Here is a 22,008-nt window from a genome sequence, read left to right on the forward strand (position 1 = left end):
CGTGAGGGTACAATCAGGCCAGCCGCAATAAAAGAAAATAGCCTACACACTGACTGATGTTAATTACAAATAAAATAAAAAAATGCTGTGAGGGCATCTAACTACTTCCGCCCTCACCTAATGTCATATGCTCATCAAACTCGAACAGAAGTGGACACAACCATATTCAAACTATAATGTAATGTAGCTTTCACATCACACTTTTAAAACGGTATATTGCCGTTTTTTTGCCTTTTAAAACGTTTAAGGCTGCAGTGTGAAAGTGTCATAGTTGAAATACCATTTAAAGTTAACTGGTATTTCAACACGTTTAAAAAGCAGAGTCCTACCCGTTTTAAAGCCAATTCAGAGCCGTTTTTTGTGCTGTCTGATGCTGCTTTCCCACTGCAGACCCGTTTTAAGTTACAGGTAATCTTAAACGGTATTTAGCATTCCCACTGCAGCAGATTACAGTTTTAAATGCCATTTAAGTACCATTCCCATTGCAGGTAAAACGTTTTAGCTCTTCAAAACGTTTTTACAGCACAAATGAGTGCCTGTGACTTTAATGGGCTTTAATGTGCCAAAATCTCTGATACATATATCTTTCACCAAAGTAGTGCGTACACACTGAGCTATTTTCCCCAAAGAGCAAGAGATTTTCAGGAGGTGAAAGACTTTGCTGAAAATCTTTCATTATAAAAGGCTATTTACATAATGGGCTGGGTTTGAATTCCATTGGTTCCATATTTACATTACTGGCAGCGACACGGGGGTGGGGAGTATGCGGCCGCCAGCGAGTAGTTCCACAGAGGGGGGACGGGGTGATGTGTGTGCAGCCACGCCGCTCCGACAGCGTGGCGCGGTGAACGGTCCACGGGTGGGGGGGTGCGGGCGCCGGAGCAAGTCAGCTGTGGTGCAGTGTGGCTCAACTGGCTTTAGGGGGGACGGGGTGCGGGTGCCAGTCACCTTGCTCCACGCCACTGACCTGCTCCCAAGTGCCGGCCCTGATTGCTTATTATATTTATATGCCCACTGCCACCAATGTATATTTAAATGCAAACTGCCTATATATATATATTTATATAGTTGGTGCTAGCCAGTATATACAGTATATAATTCACTACATTGGTGGCAGTGGGCATATCAAAATATAAACATTGGTGGGCAGTGGTGCCAATAATATATACATTGCTGGTCTGTGCCAGCAATGTATAGATGTCCTGGCTTAAATATATTACATTGGTGCCCAGTGGTATCAGTAATATATAGATTGCTGGCATGTGCCAGCAATCTATATATTACTGGCTTAAAAAAACACATTGGTGCCCAGTGGTGCCAGTGATTATATACATTGCTGGCATGTGCCAGCAATGTATATATTAATGGCTTAAATTATTACATTGGTGCCCAGTGGTATCAGTAATATATAGATTGCTGGCATGTGCCAGCAATCTATATATTACTTGCTTGAAAAAACACATTGGTGCCCAGTGGTGTCAGTGATTATATACATTGCTGGCATGTGCCAGCAATGTATATATTAATGGCTTAAATATATTACATTGGTGCCCAGTGGTATCAGTAATATATAGATTGCTGGCATGTGCCAGCAATCTATATATTACTTGCTTAAAAAAACTCATTGGTGCCCAGTGGTGCCAGTGATTATATACATTGCTGGCATGTGCCAGCAATGTATATATTAATGGCTTATATATATACATTGGTGCCCAGTGGTATCAGTAATATATAGATTGCTGGCATGTGCCAGCAATCTATATATTACTGGCTTAAAAAAACACATTGGTGCCCAGTGGTGCCAGTGCATATATACATTGCTGGCATGTGCCAGCAATCTATATATTAATGGCTTATATATATATATATATATATACATTGGTGCCCAGTGGTATCAGTAATATATAGATTGCTGGCATATGCCAGCAATCTATATATTACTTGCTTAAAAAAACGCATTGGTGGCCAGTGGAGTTTACATGCTCCGAGTCCACTAGCAGAGCAGGCAGCCGGGGGCGGGGCGTTCTGCTGGGGACGGGGCGCTCCGCCGGGCTGTGTGGCCTGGCCGGGGAAACGCAGCAGATCCGATGAGCGGCAGCGTGGGCACGGCGGCGGGGTGAGTATATGCACCAGTGGGGGCGACGGGGGGGTGTGGACGGCGGGGCGACGGGGGGTGTGGACGGCGGGGGGGCGGGTGTCAGCCGGGGGAGGGAGTAGCCGGTCAGCTGGGCTGAAAGTCTCTGATCTTTCAGCCCGGCTGCCATACACACCTGGCGATGATGGCTCAAATATGAGCCTTCATCGCCAGACGTGCTGGTAAAACCAAAGAATACCGTTTAAGATGCATTCCCATTGCACCTTAAACGGTAGATTACCGGCTAAAACCCTGCTTGGAAAACGGGTTGAAATACCGTTTAACTTTAAACGGTATTTCAACTCTGGCGCTTTCCCACTGCAGCCTTAAACGGTATTTTGCCCTCAAAAATCGGCAATATACCGTTTTAAGGCTGCAGTGGGAAAGGGGCATGAATGGCACTGAAATGGTATTTAGTAAAAAATAAAGGTTAGAGCACTGTGATAGGCTGTCCCTTGTCTTGTGTCCCTTCCCTGAACCAGGAAATAAGCTGTGGATAGAAACGAATTCAGAGGTTAAACTGCTTGACTGGTGATGTGAATTGTACTTAAACTGTATTTTTAAATGGTAATCTGCTGCAATATGAACTCTAGACCCGTTTAAAATACCATTTAAAATTACAGTTTTTCAAAACGTTTCAAAATGTTTTATGTGATGTGAAAGCTACATAAATGTACAGCGCTTTTAAATGTGCCCAATCAGCCACCCCGAACAGTCACGTGTCTCCCGTCCCTCACTGCTGCCTCGTCATGAGACACTTTTCTATTATTAAAATTAGATGGAAGCTATTCGGAGGCGCCAGCAGGGGGCGCCCAGCTGCTGCTGAGGGAGGGAAGGAACTTAGGAAAGCCGGAAGGTTATACAAGCGTGTTGTGTTGTGTGTGCAGAGGGAAAGTGTCTATGGGAGATCATGTCATATGGGGTTTTGTTTTATGGCTATAGGTGGGATACTGTCATGAATAATCTTCTGTGTCTGTAGCCATGCTGCGCACCAGGGTATTAGTGCTGCCTCTGACTGTCACACGAAAGTTATGCATGTCCCCTAGGCAGGGGGAGAGCTTTGTGAAGGACGTGTGTACAGCTGAGCAGGAGGCAGCTGTTTACGTGCACGTAAGTAAGGCAATTCCAGATATCTTATCTTTCCGGCAAAAACCATACCAGCCTGGAGGAGGTGTTGCTGTCAGTGAACATTCCTAGCCTGTAACCTGCTATGTGCGCTTGGGAGCAGAATCTGTCACTCTGGATGCACGGTGGTATTACATTTGTTGTGCAGTTGAATGTAAACCATTGCTCTTTTCTCAGGGCTCCTGCCTTGCAAGACAGTAGAAAAGGGTATGGGTTATTGGGTCCATCAATATTATTAGGTCAACCGGCATTGGGTTGACCACTGAAGGTCAACATGGCACGGCACCCACAATTTTCATCTTATGCCATCGTTTTGATCGCATTGCATGCGACCCGATCGCATGCGATGCGATGTGATCAGACACGATTTTGTAATTGTACAGGCACCCTGATGGGTGATTGCTATGTTAAATGCACCCCCATTGTTAACGCCAACCCGGAGCGTGGCGAGCGCAGCGGCACGCGTCCTCCGACTTTTTCATACCCCCACTATCCACGTCGGTGTGGAGTTGATATTATATAGTGTGGCGAGTGCAGCGAGCCTGAAGCGTTGCTATATCAGAATGATTTAAACAATTTGTCTGACTGATCACTGTCTGTTTTCAAGCGTTTGGGAACAATTTTTTGATTGTCGCACACTTCCAGGTTTTTGTTCCCACCAGATAGATTGAATAGAATAATCTGTACGTGTGTACGCACGCACCTTTAGATTTGGGTGGGTGGGTGGGGGGGGGCATACTTCAAACTGATTTCTATATTGCAGTGTAAAAATAAAGCAGCCAGTATTTCCCGTGCACAGAAACAAAATAACTCACCCAAATCTAATTCTCTCTGCACATGTTACATCAGCCCCACCTGCAGTGCACATGGTTTTGTCCAATATAGAGTGATTGTGCCTTTCAGAGTGAATCAGAATAACCCCCTGTGTATACAATCCTAGCGGTCAGTGGAGCTCTGTACTAATTGCTAGAGTTGTGGGACCAACATTATGGAGTTCCTGGGTACACCATGGACCCCTTGTGTGCGCATATCAATCTTTAAGTGTGTAAGGCTGGGTACACACTATGGGACTGATTCTGGTTCACTCGAGTGGCCGCCCCATCACCCAGCAAACCCCCCTTCCCCATTACCATATACCCTCGCAACCAGGCAAGGAGATGTTATGAAAACACATCCCCTCGCATGTGCCAGCAGCAGCAGCAGCAGCGGTCGGCAACCACCGAATGATTTCTCCTGGGCTCACAAATATATGTCAGTGGAAACTTACATATATTTGCGGGTGCCGGGAAGAAGATAGGGCGGGCACCCGACCCCAGCATGCTTCGTTCCGCCTGCATTTCGCCCATGAAACACTGGACGTTCCCATGTTTGATTGTCGCCCTGTCCATTCGCATTCGGGGTTTGCACATGCGCACACCCGTTCAATGCGAGTGAACCCGAATCGCCCCTTTGCAATGTTATGGACAAAGTATTATAATGAGGCAGTTTGTAATTAATCGCATCATGCTCGAAAGAGGCACTATATCAGACTCGGCCAGCATGTAGCTCGTCAGCTGTTGTGAAACTACATTTCCCAGCATACCCTGCCACAGTTTTAGCATTCCTTTATAGCAAAACTGTTTGGACTTGTAGTTTCCGAACAGCTGGAGAGCCACAGGCTGACCAGGCCTGCTCTATATAATAAAGAAATAAAATGTAATTGACTGGTTCTGTAACACTTTCTATTTAAGTGTATTTTCAGCAATTTAGTCAGGAATAAAGCAGCCCATACACGCTGCTTTATGAGCGTGCTTTCCGTGCTGTACTAGCACGGATCAAATCGCATTGCATTGCATGTGCACACGTTGTGCATGCAATGCGATGCGATTTGATGAGAACTAGGTACAAAACGTATGTGCAAGCACATACTTTTTGTACTGTGCGATGAGGTGCGCGGGAGCGCGCACCTCAAAGCACACATCGGGTCAGCTCTCATAGCAGCGTGTATGGGCTGCTTAAAGCTTTGCTTGCTCATTTATATAAAATCAGGAAAAAGGCAGAAAAACCACTTCTGTGACTAAGAGCAGATTTGTTTTCAATTCCAATATACTGCTGCTCTTATGCAGCCCACACACGCGCCGATGCCGGCGGTGCGATGCTGTACGATGGGGTGCGCGCTCCCGCGGCACCTCATCGTACAGTACAAAAAGTATGTGCTGCACATACTTTTTGTACTAGCTTTTTCTAGCACAGCATCGCATCGTATGCACAAGGCATACGATGCGATGCTGTGTGTGCTAGTTAAGCCCACAACGCACGCTGGAATCGGTGCGTGTGTGGGCTGCATAAGATCTGGGGTAGCCAACCCTAGTCCTCGAGAGCTACCAACAGTGCATGTTTTGCAGGTCTCCTCACAGAATCACAAGTGAGCTTATTAGCTCCACCTGTGGATCTTTTAAAATGTGTCGGTGATTAATGAGTGCAGCTGTGCAGCAGCTAGGTTTTGTGTTCATTCTAGCACCCGCTATATTCAGAAACCCATGCAGTTCCTGTGCCCTGCCTGGGGTGTCGCTGTCTGCTGTGGTGTTTCTAGCACAGGTCTGGTTTGAATATCAGTGCTGATATACAGACCACACTGTGCTAGAAGCACTACAGCAGACAGTGACACCCCAGGCAGGGAAGAGGAACTGCATGGGTTTTCAAAGATAGCGGGTGCTAGAATGAACACTAAGGTTGTCTGGAAAATGTGAACTGTTGGTAGCTCTCGAGGGCTAGGGTTGGCTACCACTGTCTTAAGGTGCCCATACACTAGTAAGATTTATCTTCAGATCTGGCTGGTTGGAACAAAAACATGGTTATGAATGAGTGACAGTTTGGCAGTTTTCCAGCATTTCCAAGCAAATGGTCAACTGTCATTTGCTCTCATCCATGACCATGTATTTGTTCCAACCAACCAGATCTGAAGATAAATCTGCGTGTGTATGGCCAGCTTTAGTGTCCTCAGCCCCACTAAAAACAGCAATGAGACAAACAAGCATGGCAGTGCTTCTTTGCTTGTTTGTCTCTTTCACATAAGCTTTTAAATTCTCAGTAACGGGATGAGGTCACTAGTTCTACACTCAATAGGTTGACACATGAAATAGGTAACCGTGCATTAGGGCGACATGGAAAAGGTCGACATGAGTTTCTAATTTATTATAATTTTTTTTAAAGATGTTTTTTTCATACTTTACTTTCCGAGTGAGATTATAACTGTGTCCGACGCATGGAGAGCGTATGCTGCACCCTTATTCCGTAGGTTGACCTAGACACCAAAAAACATGAACACCTCATGTTGACCTTTTTTTCATGTCGACTTAATGCTTGTGTTGACCTAATGACCATGTCGACTGATTTCATGTGTTGACCTAGTGACTGTTGACCCTATGACTCATACCCCTCAGTAACAAGTAATTACAAGATCAAGTCTGGGTGACTTCCAGATGTAATTTATAATGTATTTTTTGATCTTCCTGTGATCTGCCATATGCAGAACAACAAGAGGTCTAATGTCGCGCTCTTCTTTCTTCAGTGGCCATACTGTGAAAAGCGCTGCACATACTGCAATTTCAACAAGTACATTGCACACTCGGACAATGAGGCTGCCATCCGATTTTGTCTGGTGCAGGAAGCTCGTACCTTGATCCAGCTCAGTCAGGTGCGCAGGTGAGACCCTTATGAGGGGTATGTTTCTGACCAGGAGATTACAACAATAAACTTGTTATCTTTAATTACTACTCTGACAATCATACATGGTAAGCCTCATTCCAGGGTCTTTGTGGAGAGTTGGACTTCATTTTATAACAGGTCCTTAGAGCAGGGGTCTATAACTATTTTGCTCTTGGACTCCATCAGGCAATAAACATTAGTACAAGACCCAAGCAAGTTACTGCAGAATGTCCGCCACACTTGCGTGGTCAGCTGACTGTGGATGTGTGGCAGCATTGCTTAGGCACAAAGTAAAGGTGAATTGACCGCTAATGCAATCACTTACATTTTCTACACAATTGCAGAGATGAGCTCCTTTCACAAACTATAATTAATTAAATTGTGCTTATGTCTTACTTAGGGTCAGCTATTGTTGGCGGTGGACATTCGCACTTCTGTTTGCCCATATATTATATGACTGGCAGACCATAGGACTGTTTTTGCCCATCACATTGGCCATAAATAATTTTGATTGATCATAGACTACCAACCTATGGCACCCTGCAAATGCCCCGCCTTCTAGGAATCCCCTAATTCAGGGGTGTCCAAACTTTTTGCGACGAGGGCCAGATTTGGAGAAGCGTAAATGTGTGGGGGCCGACCATTCAGCCTGACATTCTTTGAATCATTAATCACATCAGAATGGTCCCCCACTCTGCCCCCATTCACTCTACGTCCCCCAGCCTGCTCCCATTCACTGTATGTCCCCCAGCCTGCCCCTCCTTTACTGTATGCCCCCATTCACTGTATGTTCCCCACACTGCACCCCTTCTCATAATCATAATGTCCATCAGTGCCTCCATTCATTGTATGTCCCCAAGCCTGACCCTCCTTCACTGTATGACTCCAATTCACTGTATGACCCCCCATTGACTAAGTACCCCACTCTGCCCCCATTCACTGTATGTCCCCCAGCCTGCCCCTGCTCCCCCTTCTCTGAATGGCCATCACTGCTTCCATTCACTGTATGTCCCCCAGCCTGACCCTCCTTCACTGTATGTCCCCCACTCTGCCCCCTCCCTTCTCTGTATGTTTCCCAGCCCCTTGTGTGAGCCAGAGGACAGAGGGGCAAAGCAGTCACGGCAAGGACAGGAGATGCTTGGGCTCCCGCTGCTGCTTTCCTCCGCTCTGCATGTTACGGGAGCAAGCTTTCCCCTTCCTGCCCCCCTCCCCAAACACTGCTGTCACTGTGATTGTGGAGTAGGGTGATATATGATTGCTGCAGCAGGGGTAGGACGCCAAACACATCTCACTGTGGTGGCTGGCACCTCCTCACTGCAGCAGACAGCAAGGTAAAGGCGCGTTCACCGGGGCCCCACCTTTAGTGTCCTGTGCTTCCCTCATCTGATGCTCTGCCCGCTTCCAGCTGGAGGCTGCGGGCCGCTTGAAATTACAGCACGGGCCGCAATTGGCCCCCGGGCCTGACTTTGGACATGCCTGCCCTAATTGATTTGTTGTCCTTAAACTATCTGCAAGAATGGAAAAATGTTATAGTATGTTGTTTTCCTATATAGATAACTTTTGATAAAGCACATATCAGGACACATCCATTAATATACTGTAGGCGTTTATTCCTTTTTTCCATATGTACATGATTAGACAGGAACATGTTGTATCTATAGAAACAATATATCTACATACACTTGAATGCCATTCCTTTTAGAAATAGCTGCCCTGAGTACAAAACAACCCCCCCCCCCCCCTGCCGTGAACAGAGAGGTACCCCAGCCCTCTGCCTCACAGGATCCAGGTAGTGCATGTCATTAAACCCAATCGGCTGTGTGATCTCCACACATTTAAAGGAGGCCCAAGCTGGGCCACAGGCAAAGTCAGGAATGGGGGTTCACCACTGACTGAGATTCCTGTCACCCTCGTTGACACCCAAAGGTACACATCATTGAATTCAGTTGCACTGACTATTTGTATACCAATTTTCAAATCCCCCTCTGAAAGTGTGGATACCTATTTGAAGGAATTCTTCATCTCAATCTTTCCAGTTTGATACATTGTGGATAACATTTTTGCTGGCAGTTACTTGATATTACCATGCTCATCCATGATTAGTCTCTTCTGGTATTTTTTCTTTTCATGAATTCACTGTATTATACTAATATATGCTGATTTCTGATACCCTTGGGAGGTTTTTATATATTAATTAAATGATTATAAATGCTGCTTAAAATCAATTCTAATTCATTTTTGTGTTGTCTGTTTGTATTCTACGTGCCACTTCATATTTGAGAATCAGGTCAAGCGTACCCAGCTTATGAGAGTATAAACAATTTTTTTTAAAGTTTATTTAACTAAATGCAGGAAAATACTTTTTCAGTAAACAGCCATAATGATATACTGAACCGTATATATTATAAGCCGAGGCACCTAATTTTACAACAAAAAAAACTGGGAAAACTCATTGACTCAAGCGGGACCCTCACTCGAGTATAAGCCGAGGAGGGGGGGGGGGGGGGGGGGGGGGGGTTGGAAAGTAGGCTTATACTCGAGTATATATGGTATTTTGCTTTTACTGCATGAAACCGAACCATGCAAGCTTTCCAGTTAGTAATTATGAAATTCAAATGCTATTCTAATAATCGTTTCAGTAGCAAACGCACAAATCAATCATGGAGGGAGGTATCCAATCCAATATTACCAGGTTACCTGCACACTAAAGATTTCTGTTTTGGTTTATAGAGTTTCTTCTGTGTTTTTTGGTGGGGGTACTCCGAGCCTTGCCAGCCCTTCCACCATTAATGAAGTATTGGAGGTGATATCCAAGCACGCTTATCTGCCACAGGATGCCGAAATCACATTGGAGGCTAATCCTACATCCTCGAGGAAAAGCAAACTGCAGCAGTTCAGGGATGTTGGGGTGAACCGTCTGTCTATTGGTGTACAGGTAACTGTATTGCTGGGGTGATCGCCTGTATGTTGGTGGAAACTAGAGGCAGGGATCAGAATCCACAGCACAGCACTCGGTAGTCTCTGCCCTGAGGCTCTGCTGATTGAGTAGTCAACTGTAGGAAAGGGAAGTGTTACTGGATTGCCCCCATCTCCCGAATCGGTCACTGCATGCAATCCATACCGTTACTGCAAGTGGGGTGTACCATGTTTCTGCTGAGTGCCAGCAATGGGTGCTAGTAAAGCTCAGGTCCACAAAATTGAACAGCATGGGAGGCAGATAAAATAGATGTAATGGCTCAGATATTCATGAAAATTTGAAAGTGTAAGTGTTGACTTTACTATTTAAGAAATTGCCATTTTCTAATTATTTCTTATTGTTTTGGTGGAAGTCCCTGGATGACCATGACCTTGCGCTCCTTGGCAGGACACATACAGCCGCAGATGCACAATGCACACTACAGGAGGCGTGCAAGATCTTCCAGGGTCGCACATCCATCGATGTAATGTTTGGGCTTCCAGGCCAAAGCCTGGCATCATGGCACAACACGTTACACAGGCTCTTGGAACAGTGTGATGATCACGTGTCTCTATATCAGCTGACCTTGGAGAGAGGGACGGCGCTTTTTAAATTGATAGAGAAAGGACAGCTTGTTCTTCCTGACCATGAGCTTACTGCCCAAATGTATGACGATGCCAGATGGATTCTACAACAGGCTGGCTTCCGTCAATATGAAGTCTCCAATTTTGCCAGGAATGTGAGTATCTTTGGCTTTGTTAGTATTTGTATCCTTATTTATTATTTTTTGTACCAGTGATATCTGTCATTGGTTGCTATATCCAATAGAAATCATTTCCTGCTATTTTATTTTCCTGATACTGCCATCTCTCTTTACTGCCATACCATAGCTTCCATAGAAACCTCCCACTGCATATTACTTCTATGGCTTGCTTGTGCTACCCACTGTAACCTATATAGTACCCTCTAGGTCAGTGATGGCTAACCTTGACACTCCAGCTGTTGTTGAACTACACATCCCAGCATTTCCTGCATCAGTTTTAGCATGGCCAAATAGCAAAACTGGAACAGGGCATGCTGGGATGTGTAGTTCAACAACATCTGGAGTGTCAAGGTTAGCCATCACTGCTCCTAGGTATCTGCCTTGCTTGGTACTTAAAGGGTAGCAACCCATAGAATTGTTCAGGCAGTGGGTATCCTGTTACTTCAGTGTTCATTTAAACCTTGTATGTCGTATATTCCTTGCAGTGCTTATTTGCACATTGTAACAAACTGAGTGCACCCAACATTTCTACCTCATCAGGTACTTGGTGTAGAAAAAAATAATGCATGGTTCTGATGCACAAGCAAGGTTCTTGCTAAGTATTTTCGCTCTTTTAGTATGTGTTGTCCATTTTAGGCTTTGCCTTTCCTGCTTAGTGTAATCCTATATAGTGTGCCTAAAATGGCTTCCTCACATGAATCCTGCATTGGTACGGTGAATAATCTTGCAACCATTGAATCAAAATGGCTACCACACCTTTTTATATATCCATGTTGTCTGTATTTCATGCATAGCTAAACGTTTTCATTGTATTCATTGTCCCTGTTATGTTCATTCTATATATTATGTGTTTCATAGGTACTTTACCAAATCACTTATGATGCCATAAAAGATGCAGCATGTTTTGTTTTTATACTCCATATAAAGTTTAAAAAAATCATACATATAATGTTACTTAACTTTTTGCAGGAGGCGGTCAGCAAACATAACCAGTCTTATTGGCTGGGGAAACAATATATCGGCATAGGACCTGGTAAGATTTCCATTATCCCTGCTTGTGTTCACTGGGGCATATAAGGAGTAGGGAAATGTGTATCTGTCTGCAGACTAGGGTGGGGGGTTCAATAGATCTGCAGTAGAAAGATAGACCTTCAACAGGCTGTCTGGGTCAAAAGGTTGACATTAAAATTATCGACACAAGTTTTTTGGTCTCGTTTTGTATGTTTCACCATATCAGAGAAGTTCCCCATGCATTTTCAAGTACATTTTATGAATTGATATGTAGATGCTAATTGGTTGATGGCAAAATCTCCACTAGTCTACTTCTCTACTGTTTTACTGCTTGATAAATAAACCCCACTGATTTTCTTTTGTTTTGACGTAGGTGCTCATGGACGGTTTGTTGTTCAAACCAATGAGGGCAAACTAAGGGAAGCCCGAATACAGACCCTGGAACCAGAACCATGGATGAAGGAAGTAATGTGCTATGGGCATGGCACACGAAAAGTGACTGCACAAAATGATATTGATGTGTTAGTATCATATGTAGGTATTGTCACAATGAAGCCACAGGGGACCAGCAGCCTCCGGAGGTAATGCAGGACAGTAGCAGTGATGAATCAGTCTGCCTCTCCAGTCTCCATTGCCAACCAGCTTTTATTGGATAGCTAACTCTTGCCCCAGACACACTCGCAGCAGCAGCCAATAGATGCTGTTTGTCAACAGCCTGGTGGTGGTGGTTGGGGAGGTGGATTGTCTTCTGCTGCTGTTCTGCGTTCTACACAGAGGCAGCTGGTTGCTGGTAACTTCACCTGTTGATGGATTTGCAACCTTTGAGGGGCAGGTTTATTAAGCCTGGTGAAGTGATAAATAGGCCGATGGTAACACAGCATCCAGTCAGCTCCTAACTGTTGAGTTACAAGTTGGGCTTGAAAAATGATAGGAGCTTACTGGCTGGTGCATTATCACTTCATCAAGCTTAATAAATTTGAGTGTTTTGGAAAGGAGAGTTTGGCTGTAATTTTTTCTGTAATAACTGCTCCATCCCCAGCAGTGTCTCCTACATATCACATGTAACAATTGGCATTCTTTGTTTTCTCAGGTTGTCAGAATTATTGGTATTAGGTTTACGGACTGACGTTGGGATATCGCATGAGGTGAGAAATTTTTTTTTTTTTTGTGTTGGAGTTGAATTACAGATGATATTGATATTCAGTTGCAACAGCAGTCCATTACTTTTAGGATCAATGTTATAGCTGAGAAATAGGTTGCGCTTAAAAATTGGAAGAAAATATTGGTACAGTAAAAGCATGAAATCTAATGTTGGGCACACACTGGGCCTGATTCAGATTAGTAGGTAAGCCCAATGGTTTACCTACGAATCCAATGTTTGTGGGTCTGCACATGTGCTGAACCTATTCTGGCCTGTGGTTCCTGTGTCATTGCATTCCCTTTCCCCCTTGATTGACAAGCTTCAGTGTTTGGGGATAGCAACTGGGACAACTCTATAAATCAAAGATGTGTCCTTCCCATTTTGTAGGCATGGCGAGTCCGGGGTCTGCGTCGTAGGACGAAGACTACAAAGACCCGACTGACCGGTTCTGATAGTGAGTCTGTACATGCAGCTCAATGTGACTATATTGTCAGTGGCTGCATATATGGAGCAAGGACCTGTTGCAGTCACTGATCTAGTGCAGTTTCTTATGGCAGGAGACTGCGCATTGGGAGCAGCAGATTTGTGGTGAATCAGTGAAATCCAAACAGTGCAAAAGATACACATCCTTACTAATATAAAAATAGAATAATGCAAATGATGTTAAACTAAATTACAGATATGTAGTAGTGACACAAATAAGGAATGACACTATAAACATATTTATAAAAAACTTAATATAAAAATATATAAAAGTAAGTTCTTTTGAGGTTATTGGGAACTTGGCTGCAAGTTCAATAATTGTTTGAAATGGTCCTCATAATAAAAAAGATAAAATTAACAATAGCCACCCTTAAATGTAGTATGCTGGTGAGCTGGGCATCCCCAGCAGGCCAGGAGAATGGTAGTCCGCTGGACAAATATGTGAATTATGTGTGTGTGTGTGTGTGTGTGTGTGTGTGTGTGTGTGTGAATATTGTATGTGTTCATTTGCACCTTAATTTGATCTGGATGCCTTTAAAATTGCTGTGAAGGAATTCAGAGGGATACTTGATTGAGAAACAAATCCTTTTTGGTTTACCTCCTGTTTTCTCAAACCGGGCAATCAGCAGTACTACTTGTGGGATCCTGTCTTTCGCAGCTTCGCTTGTATGTGTGTGAGCAGGCGTACGGGCATGCACCACCGGCTGTGACTCAGTGGCTTCTGTCCGCCAGAGGCCAGCTGCTGGTGTTTCTGCAGCAGGTAAAGATGTAGTGGGCAGATGCAGAAGTGAGATTTTACTAAATGGCTTCTGGTGGTGTGGGCTGGCGGGTAGTGCTGCGAGCTGGAGTAGAAGCACGTACCGCAGACAGGAAGCCGGGACAGGAGACCTGTATAGCCCCAGATGGTATCCCTGGCTAGTCTGCAGTCAATGTTTCTGGCCGGAACGACTGCAGGTCAGTGCCACTAATTCAGGCAGGGGACAGGCATTTGCTGGTTGGGGCACGTAGTCAGATGAGCAATAGATTCAGCGCAAACAGTTCAGTGGGTGAATGACTTGTGCCTCTTAGATGCGTTTCGTCACTTTCTTTATTTAATTAAAGATTGGTGTCGTTTGATTTCCTTAAAAATTGATGGGTGTTTCTGTGTTAAAGTATAGTGTCCCATAGAGGAAGGGAGGCCAGTTCTCATTGAACTTCTTAATTAATATATAATACAATCATTAGTGAATAATAATTTATAATAGATATATACATAAGCATTTTGTAGCAAAAATAGTAGAGCGACCTCTGTAATTAAATGAATATACGGATCTTATTTCATTATAATAAATTTACGACAAGATAAACCTAGAAATGGTAGTGAAGTAATTTTTATTCTTAATTCATTGTAGCGTCAGTTATAAATAGAAGATAACTTTAATATAAACACATTATTATATAATGTGATATTGAGCTTTATATTTTGTAGTTTTTATCTATAAGATGCATAGATACAAAGTAACCTCTAAAATGTAACTGTTTAGCAGGAGAAACAATGTTTACATTTATGTTAACAGTTTCTTTTTTATTTATCAGCATACAATGGAAATATATACATGTCAATATATACACAGGATATTTCTTTCTTTTCAAATATTTTATATATATATATATATATATATATATATATATATATATATATATATATATATATATATATATATATATATATATATATATATACTATTTTTATTTGTTTTTATTTCTTTCTGTTGATTTGTCTTTATTGATATTCTATTTTATTTTGTTTTATTTCGGTTTTTTTTTTTTTTATCGATTGCATTAACATTAGTGTGTATGCACTAGATCGTCCTGGAGTACTGCCTCTATGGTTAACGATATCGGTGGTTCAGTGGATCGCAGAGTGAGTGTGGAGAAGTCGCTCCTGCTACCGATGCGAAACACAAGCCAGATACCGCAACAGTTATTAAGACTAGCTTTGCCGAGGAGGGTGACCATTAAGTCGCCCATGGGCAGTAACAGCCCAAACCATTTGTGCCATTTGTGTGTGTGCCACACCATCTCCCAGTATGGTGTGGCAGCAGTTATATTTTTGTTATTTATTTATAAAAAGTGTCCTCCTAAGCGAACACAACAACAACAAAGAGCTCTTCTTGTTTCTCCATTGAGGAGAGGCAGATAACTCCACAATAGTAGGGTAGCTAGCATTTTTGTGTAAATTGGTGTGAGAATTGGCCCGGCGAAGGACACAAGGCTGTGCAGTGGCATTTAAACACCTGTTATTTGCACTTGTCAGCAATTGAATACCCCCCCCCTAACCGCTAGGACTAGAGGAGAACTTTCAAGCATCTCCCAAATACCAGTGCTCAGTACAGATTATCACAGATAGAAGCAGTAGGTGTCATCTCCAACTGTAGCGATCCTGCACCTCTGTTCTAAATGCTTTGCACATGTTGTATATGTAGAATGATGGGGTCGGGGATAGTTAGGCTGCTCTGTCAATTTTGTCAAATGTTTGGAAGGTGCATCCCAGCTGAGGAGCAGTAATACCTTTAATAACATACTTCCAATGCATATTCGCAATAGTGGCTTCCTGGTAGAACATCTGTATCTTAAGGCTGAGCTAAACACATATACTGTCAGTGTCGTAAGATGAAATTCCACACGGGGAAGTTGACCATCACTCACCATGAGAATAAGATCAGACCTTTCTCTTATTATACTGTAGTTATCGGTCCATATTGTCTACAACTTGTATTATGCAGTTTTATTCATCAGTACAGTAGTTTCTTTTTTTATTATCTTTTGCCGGAAATCGTTCTGAAACTACGGTTCCGGTTGATAGCTCAACAGTGTCTAGATAAACAGTTAAGATGTCTACCCCAAAAGTTCAACAGGGTCAAAAGGTAGATATGAAAAAGGTATACACATGACAAGGTCGACATGAGTTTTTCCTAGTTTTGTCTTTTTTCAAAACCAGATTGTTCTTTCTTTACCATCCGTGTCGGCATAGAGGAAGACTATAATAGTGTAGCGAGGCACTGAGCCTGAAGCATTGCGAGTGAAGGTAGTCATGCATGGGTATGCAGTACACTATTGACACAAAAAAACTGAGGAAAAACACCTGTTGACAGTTTGACCCTGTCGAGCTATTGCATGTCGACCATTTGGGGTTGACCTATTGACTGTCTTCTCTAGACACTGTCTGTCTAATAAAACACACACGTGGAACCAAGGGGTATATTTACTAAAGTGTGGGTTTTCTGAATTGGAGATGGTGCCCATAGCTGCTATTGTCTAGAAGGTGGTAGATAAATAAGTAGAATCTGCTGCAGGAAACATCTCCACTTCTGAAAACCGGCACTTAATAAATATACCCCTCTAAGTCTCCTGTTGACATGGTAGAAACAGTGGCACAAAATACATGCCCTGAAATCACCCTATTCTAATGCAGGGGTGGGGGAACCCTTCAGCTGCCGCTGAATAGGGCTTACAGTCTCCGGCTGCTGTTGATGAAGAGGAATCTTGCAAGAACTACCGACCTCTCACGAGAATTCCCCTGTACTTGACTCCCGGCAAAGCCACCAGGCGGGTGGGCGGGCCACTCAGACCAGCTATGGGGGCCCCACCCCTGTTCTAATGCTTGAAATGTAAAACTACAGAGAACTTATGAAATATTTAATCCCTGAATAATAGTTTACACTTTATTAATGTTTTTATTTTTGCTTTGCCTTGAAATGGTGATTAGTGCATGGTAGCTATGCCTATGTTTATTATATATACAGTATATAGAGCGTTCTTTGCATACATACATGCAGGGAACAATGTCTTTTTAGAAGAAAGAGTCACAGTGTAACCTTTTCCTGTTACACAGCACTGGCAGAAGCTCTCCTCTACAATCAGCTTACATGACTTGTTTGAGGCTTCACAGGAACTTAGAGAGCTACAGAAGAATGGACTTTTGGTGCTAGATCTAAAGTAAGTAAGGAAGAAGTGTAGCAAATGATGGTATGTGGAGTACAAATCCCCATTAAATCCTAGGTTGAGGAACAGTCTCTAAATCTCAGAGGTCATACGTGGAGAAACTGAAATTGATAACTGGCATGTGGCTGACTTTCTTCATTCACCCATACTTGAATGGGTTGGGATCATTTGGTCTACAGCATGATGGTCGACACGGGTCTAGGTCGGCATGGGAAAAGGGTGACAGGTCGTTAGTTTGACAGGTCATTAGTTCGACAATGTGTAGATCGACAGTCAAAAGGCTGACATGGGGTTTTTCACAGTTTTTTTACCTGAATTACAACACAGTCAACATGGACACAGTTTAAATTGCACCGCATCGCTCACGATGCGTCGGACACGGTGCCTCGCTACAATGGGCACACTATTTTATCCTCCCACCACACCCTAGTGGATGGAAGAGCATGAAATACCGCCTGTTGGCACATGTCGGCTTAAAAACCAGTGAAAAACCACGTCGACCTTTTGACTGTCGAACTTTTGGCTGTCGCCCTAGACACTGTCGAACTAATGACCCGTCAAACTAATGACCTTTTGACCTAATGACTGTCGACCATCATGCTGTAGACCAAATGACCACATCCCACTTGATTTTAAACTAAAATTGCACTGTTGGAAAAAAAAAAATTCCCTTCTCAAATAATAAAAAATAACATCCCTACGGTATTTTCCTATAATTGAAAGTCTCTACAGTTAGAGCTGCTTGTATGGGTGTTGACCTATTTTAAAATGGTAATCCACTAGCTATGTGCTGTTTGACTATACCTGCCTAAGAGGAAAGCCATGTAAGTGTGGTTATGCATAAAGTGACATGTGTAAGTATATCCAGTCATGCTAGCCTTTTGTCTTTCTCACTTTTTATGTGGTTTAAATGACTTGATTCAACAGTGCAGAATACTTAGTGCCTATTACACTTGCTTAGAGAAAAATCATACCATTATTTCTCTTTTGTCCCCAAGGGGAGACTCCACTAGCCTTAAACTAGGTAAGACACTTGGCTGAGGGGACCGGCAGACCTATGTAATGATTGGAAAGTGCATATACACTTCCCAATCTTCTATCCAATGTGCCGTGCCTCGTTTAACTGCGCTGACCCTGTTGAGATGTCATTCACCAGCAGTGGATAAGGGTGCTGCTTCTGTTTTCATTCACCGGTGGTCCCTGCAGCAAGTGTACACTCAGCCAGATGCACTGATATATCTGTTGGGCTATAGGGCCGGCACAATATGTCTGTGAATAACCTTGATCACAGCATATTGTCTGTACGACCAGGCACCAGAGAGGAGTTTAGGATCTGCAAGCGCTTACAAAATCATTTGACAAAATTATTTTGTCCCCGCACGCAAGGCTGCGAATGGTTGTTTATGCTAAACATCCATTCGCATGCGTTCTGGGATATTTGGTGTGCAAGTGGGGGCAGACGTGTGCTGGCGGCGCAAAGATGACACGCAAAGCTGCGAATTTTGCACCTTTGCGTGTCAACCAGAATCACCCCCCAATATGGACAAAAGTATTCCGACGCCTGATCGTTATATTAACAGGGACTGTAATGACAAACATAGACTTTAATATGAAGTCTGTTACTCTTTTGCAGGTACAGTATAATAGTTTCCACTCTTTCAAGGCTATTCATAGGATTTTGGAGTGTTTGTGGGAATTTGTTCCCATTCATTCTGTAGTTCATACTGTATATGATGTTAGGCAATGATGTTGTATGAGAAGGCCTGGCTCACAATCTCTGCTCCGATTCATCCCAAAGGGGTTTGATGGGGTTAAAATCAGGGCTCTGTGGCCTGTTGTTCTTCCACACCAAACTCACCAGACCTTTTATAGTGCTTGCTTTGTGCACTGGGGCACAGTCCTGTTGGAATACAAATGAAGATTTCCCAACAATAGAGATAAGGGTCCTAGCACAAACCCTGAAAAACGGCCTCATACCATTATCCCTCACCTGCCAAACTTCACAATTGGCATAATGCAGTCAGACATGCAATGTTCTCCTGGCATCTGCCAAAAAGAGAAGCGTGATTTTTCCCTCCACAGTCTAATTTTTGTGTGCTTTACACCACTCCATCTGATGCATGACATTGGACTTGTTGATGTGAGGCTTGAATGAAACTGCTCGGCCATGGAAACGCATTAGATTAAGCTCTTGCTGCACAGGTTTTCTGCTTACAGTGAAATTTGGGAACTCATCAACTATAGAATCAGCAAAGCTTTGGTGATTTGTATGCATTAAGCGCCTTAGCAGTCCTTGACCCCACTCTGTGATATTATGTGGTGTTCTGCTTCATGGCTGCTGTTCCTAAACACTTCCACTTTCTTATAATATAATTTACAGTTGACTATGAAAGTCCAGCAGGGATGAAATTTCAGGAACCATCTTATTGCAAAGGTGGCATCCTATCACAGTACCACACTTGAAGTCACTGATCTTTTCAGAACGAGCAATTTTGTATCACAACTGTCTGCAAATAAAGACACTTGTGATCCAGGTGTTTGATTTCATACACCTCTGGCAATGGTTATGGTATGGCAGATAGACAATGTCTAGGTCGACGGTCACAAGGTTGACCACTAATGGTCAACGTGGGCATGGTCAACACCCACAAGGTCAAGGTGAGTTTTTCTGTTTTTGGTGTCTGTTGACATGGACACTGGCTCTCCATGCTACAGTTACACTGTTTTACTCTATGCCCATTTGTATAGTAAAGTATGAACCAAGTCGTTCTAAACCAAAAACGCATGTTGACCTTGTGGGTGTCGACCATGCCCATGTCGAACCGTGTCGACCTTCTGTCAATGCCGAACTGTTGATCATTTAAAGGTGTCTAGTCACTGTTGACCATAAGTTGTCAACCCAGTGACTGTCGACCTAGACATTGTCGACTCGGGGACTGCATACCGTGGCAATGGGGCTGATTAAAACACCTGAAATCAATAATTAATGTGTGGCCATATAGTGTATATCGATGTATTTGTCATTAGGGTATACAGGTCACTGCTAACTGGTTTGGATTCTAGCTGCTGTACCCTCCATCGGTAAGTGCCCTGGTTTCTTTTTTAATAGTTGGGTAGTTTCTTTTGGCAGCTCACACGGCACAAATTATTATACATTTAACTTTATTTGCACTGGCAAAAGCATTGTTTACGTATGGTGCATTGGTTATATACCAATTATTTTTGTATAATACAGTATGCACGGTTTTAGAGGAGATCTGTATTTGTATCATCTTTCATTGCTACATTGTGGTCCTTATTCTTCATTTCTCACCTTATTTAGAGGCCTGCGATGCTCTTGGAGGGGTCTTGCCGTTTTAGATGGTCTTCTACTGCCTATTTTATCACAGCTTCAAGAATCCTGGACTCAGCAAAATAGTATTACCTCCCCAATGATACAAGATCCTGGTGTGGAAATAGAATTGTAATTGGACAATGTAGTTTTATTTGTTGGTGATAAGACTGAATATTTGCAATGTGTGTTAATGCTAATAGACATATACTTAAGTCACATCTACTGCCTACAGCAGATTGATATTTTTAAATTATAGAGAAGAGGGGATTGTGGTCTTTCATGACCCCCCCCCCCCCCCCTACCCACTGAAAATAAAATAAAATGTAGTATTTACAAGACCTTGTTGGTAGTATGGTGCCTTGTCTTCACTAGGATCTTACTCCAGGTTAGTAGACCCAGGGCCGAATTTACCACTACGTAATGTTGGTACATGCGTAGGGCCTGGAGGGCCCCGTGGGCTTATGATAGGGCACCTTGAAATCCGTCCCTGACCGGTATGCAAGCTGCAGGGGAGGATTGGCTGTTAGTGGCAAGAGGCATGTCTGGTCCCTGGGCTTCCGCACTGAAGTATACTGTAGCATGGGCAGGGGAGGAGCCTTCACATAGGGGCGCCTGTAGTGCCAGCGCTAGCTGATCAGCAGGGTTTGCAATGCTCTGCTACCCTGCTGTGCATTGCTACTGTCGCTGCCTGTTACACTGTCTAACTGGAATAAAAATATAGTGGCACAGATTTTTTGACAGAAGGGGCCCCAAATTGGTATCTTGCCTAGGACCCAATTAGATCTAAATCCAGCTTCTGGGATACAGAAATATGCGAATTATACTCACCGATAATTCCTTTTCTTCCTAGAGATCCCATGGCAGCCATGACAGTGGGGATATTCCCCTCCTCCTACCAGATTAGACAGGACTTTTTTCAGGGACCGCCCACCTTGGGTATAATAGCTCACACCTCCCTTCCCTCTGTGTCTTTCGAGTGTCTCCGCACCAACGTCCCTGAAAAAATTCTAACACAAAGGGTGGGAAATAAGTGGCTGCCATGGGATCTCTAGGAAGAAAAGGAATTATCGGTGAGTATAATTCGCATATTTCTTCTACGATCCCCATGGCAGCCATGACAGTGGGACATACCCAAGCTGTATAAAAAACGGGAGGGAGCCAATATGAATGCAATAGTAATTTATTCAAGAGACTTATCTTATGGACAAGGCCTCTTCGATTACAAGATTCCCAAAGTGGGCTGTAGACACATTCAAGGCATAATGGTTAGTAAAGGTATGCACGGATGACCAGGTAGCGGCTTGACAGATCTCCGATACTGACGCCTTGGCCCTTCTAGCCCATGATGTGGCGACTGCCCTGGTTGAATGTGCCTTGATGATTGGAGGTG

General features: G+C 43.5%; 1 protein-coding gene across 1 annotated transcript; it reads left to right on the forward strand.

Moving 5' to 3' along the window:
- The first annotated feature begins 2,958 nt into the window (after positions 1-2,958).
- Positions 2,959-20,957, forward strand: RSAD1 (radical S-adenosyl methionine domain containing 1). The gene is made up of 9 exons (XM_083148091.1): positions 2,959-3,244; positions 6,810-6,943; positions 9,677-9,881; positions 10,276-10,641; positions 11,635-11,698; positions 12,050-12,197; positions 12,767-12,821; positions 17,175-17,278; positions 20,607-20,957. The coding sequence occupies exons 1-9, from the start codon at positions 3,116-3,118 to the stop codon at positions 20,749-20,751; spliced, it is 1,350 nt and encodes a 449-aa protein (XP_083004217.1). The 5' UTR covers positions 2,959-3,115; the 3' UTR covers positions 20,752-20,957.
- The last annotated feature ends 1,051 nt before the right edge of the window (positions 20,958-22,008 follow it).

This window comes from Crinia signifera, chromosome 6 (genome assembly GCF_055691185.1).
Source record: "Crinia signifera chromosome 6, ASM5569118v1, whole genome shotgun sequence".
Lineage (NCBI taxonomy): Eukaryota > Metazoa > Chordata > Amphibia > Anura > Myobatrachidae > Crinia > Crinia signifera.

Bases quoted from the DNA above. Each gene is read 5' to 3' on its own strand.
- RSAD1 (XM_083148091.1), top strand. From the start codon at position 3,116: ATGCTGCGCACCAGGGTATTAGTGCTGCCTCTGACTGTCACACGAAAG. The intron at 3,245-6,809 runs GTAAGTAAGGCA...TTCTTTCTTCAG, and splicing joins AGGCAGCTGTTTACGTGCAC to TGGCCATACTGTGAAAAGCG. The intron at 11,699-12,049 runs GTAAGATTTCCA...GTTTTGACGTAG, and splicing joins ATATATCGGCATAGGACCTG to GTGCTCATGGACGGTTTGTT.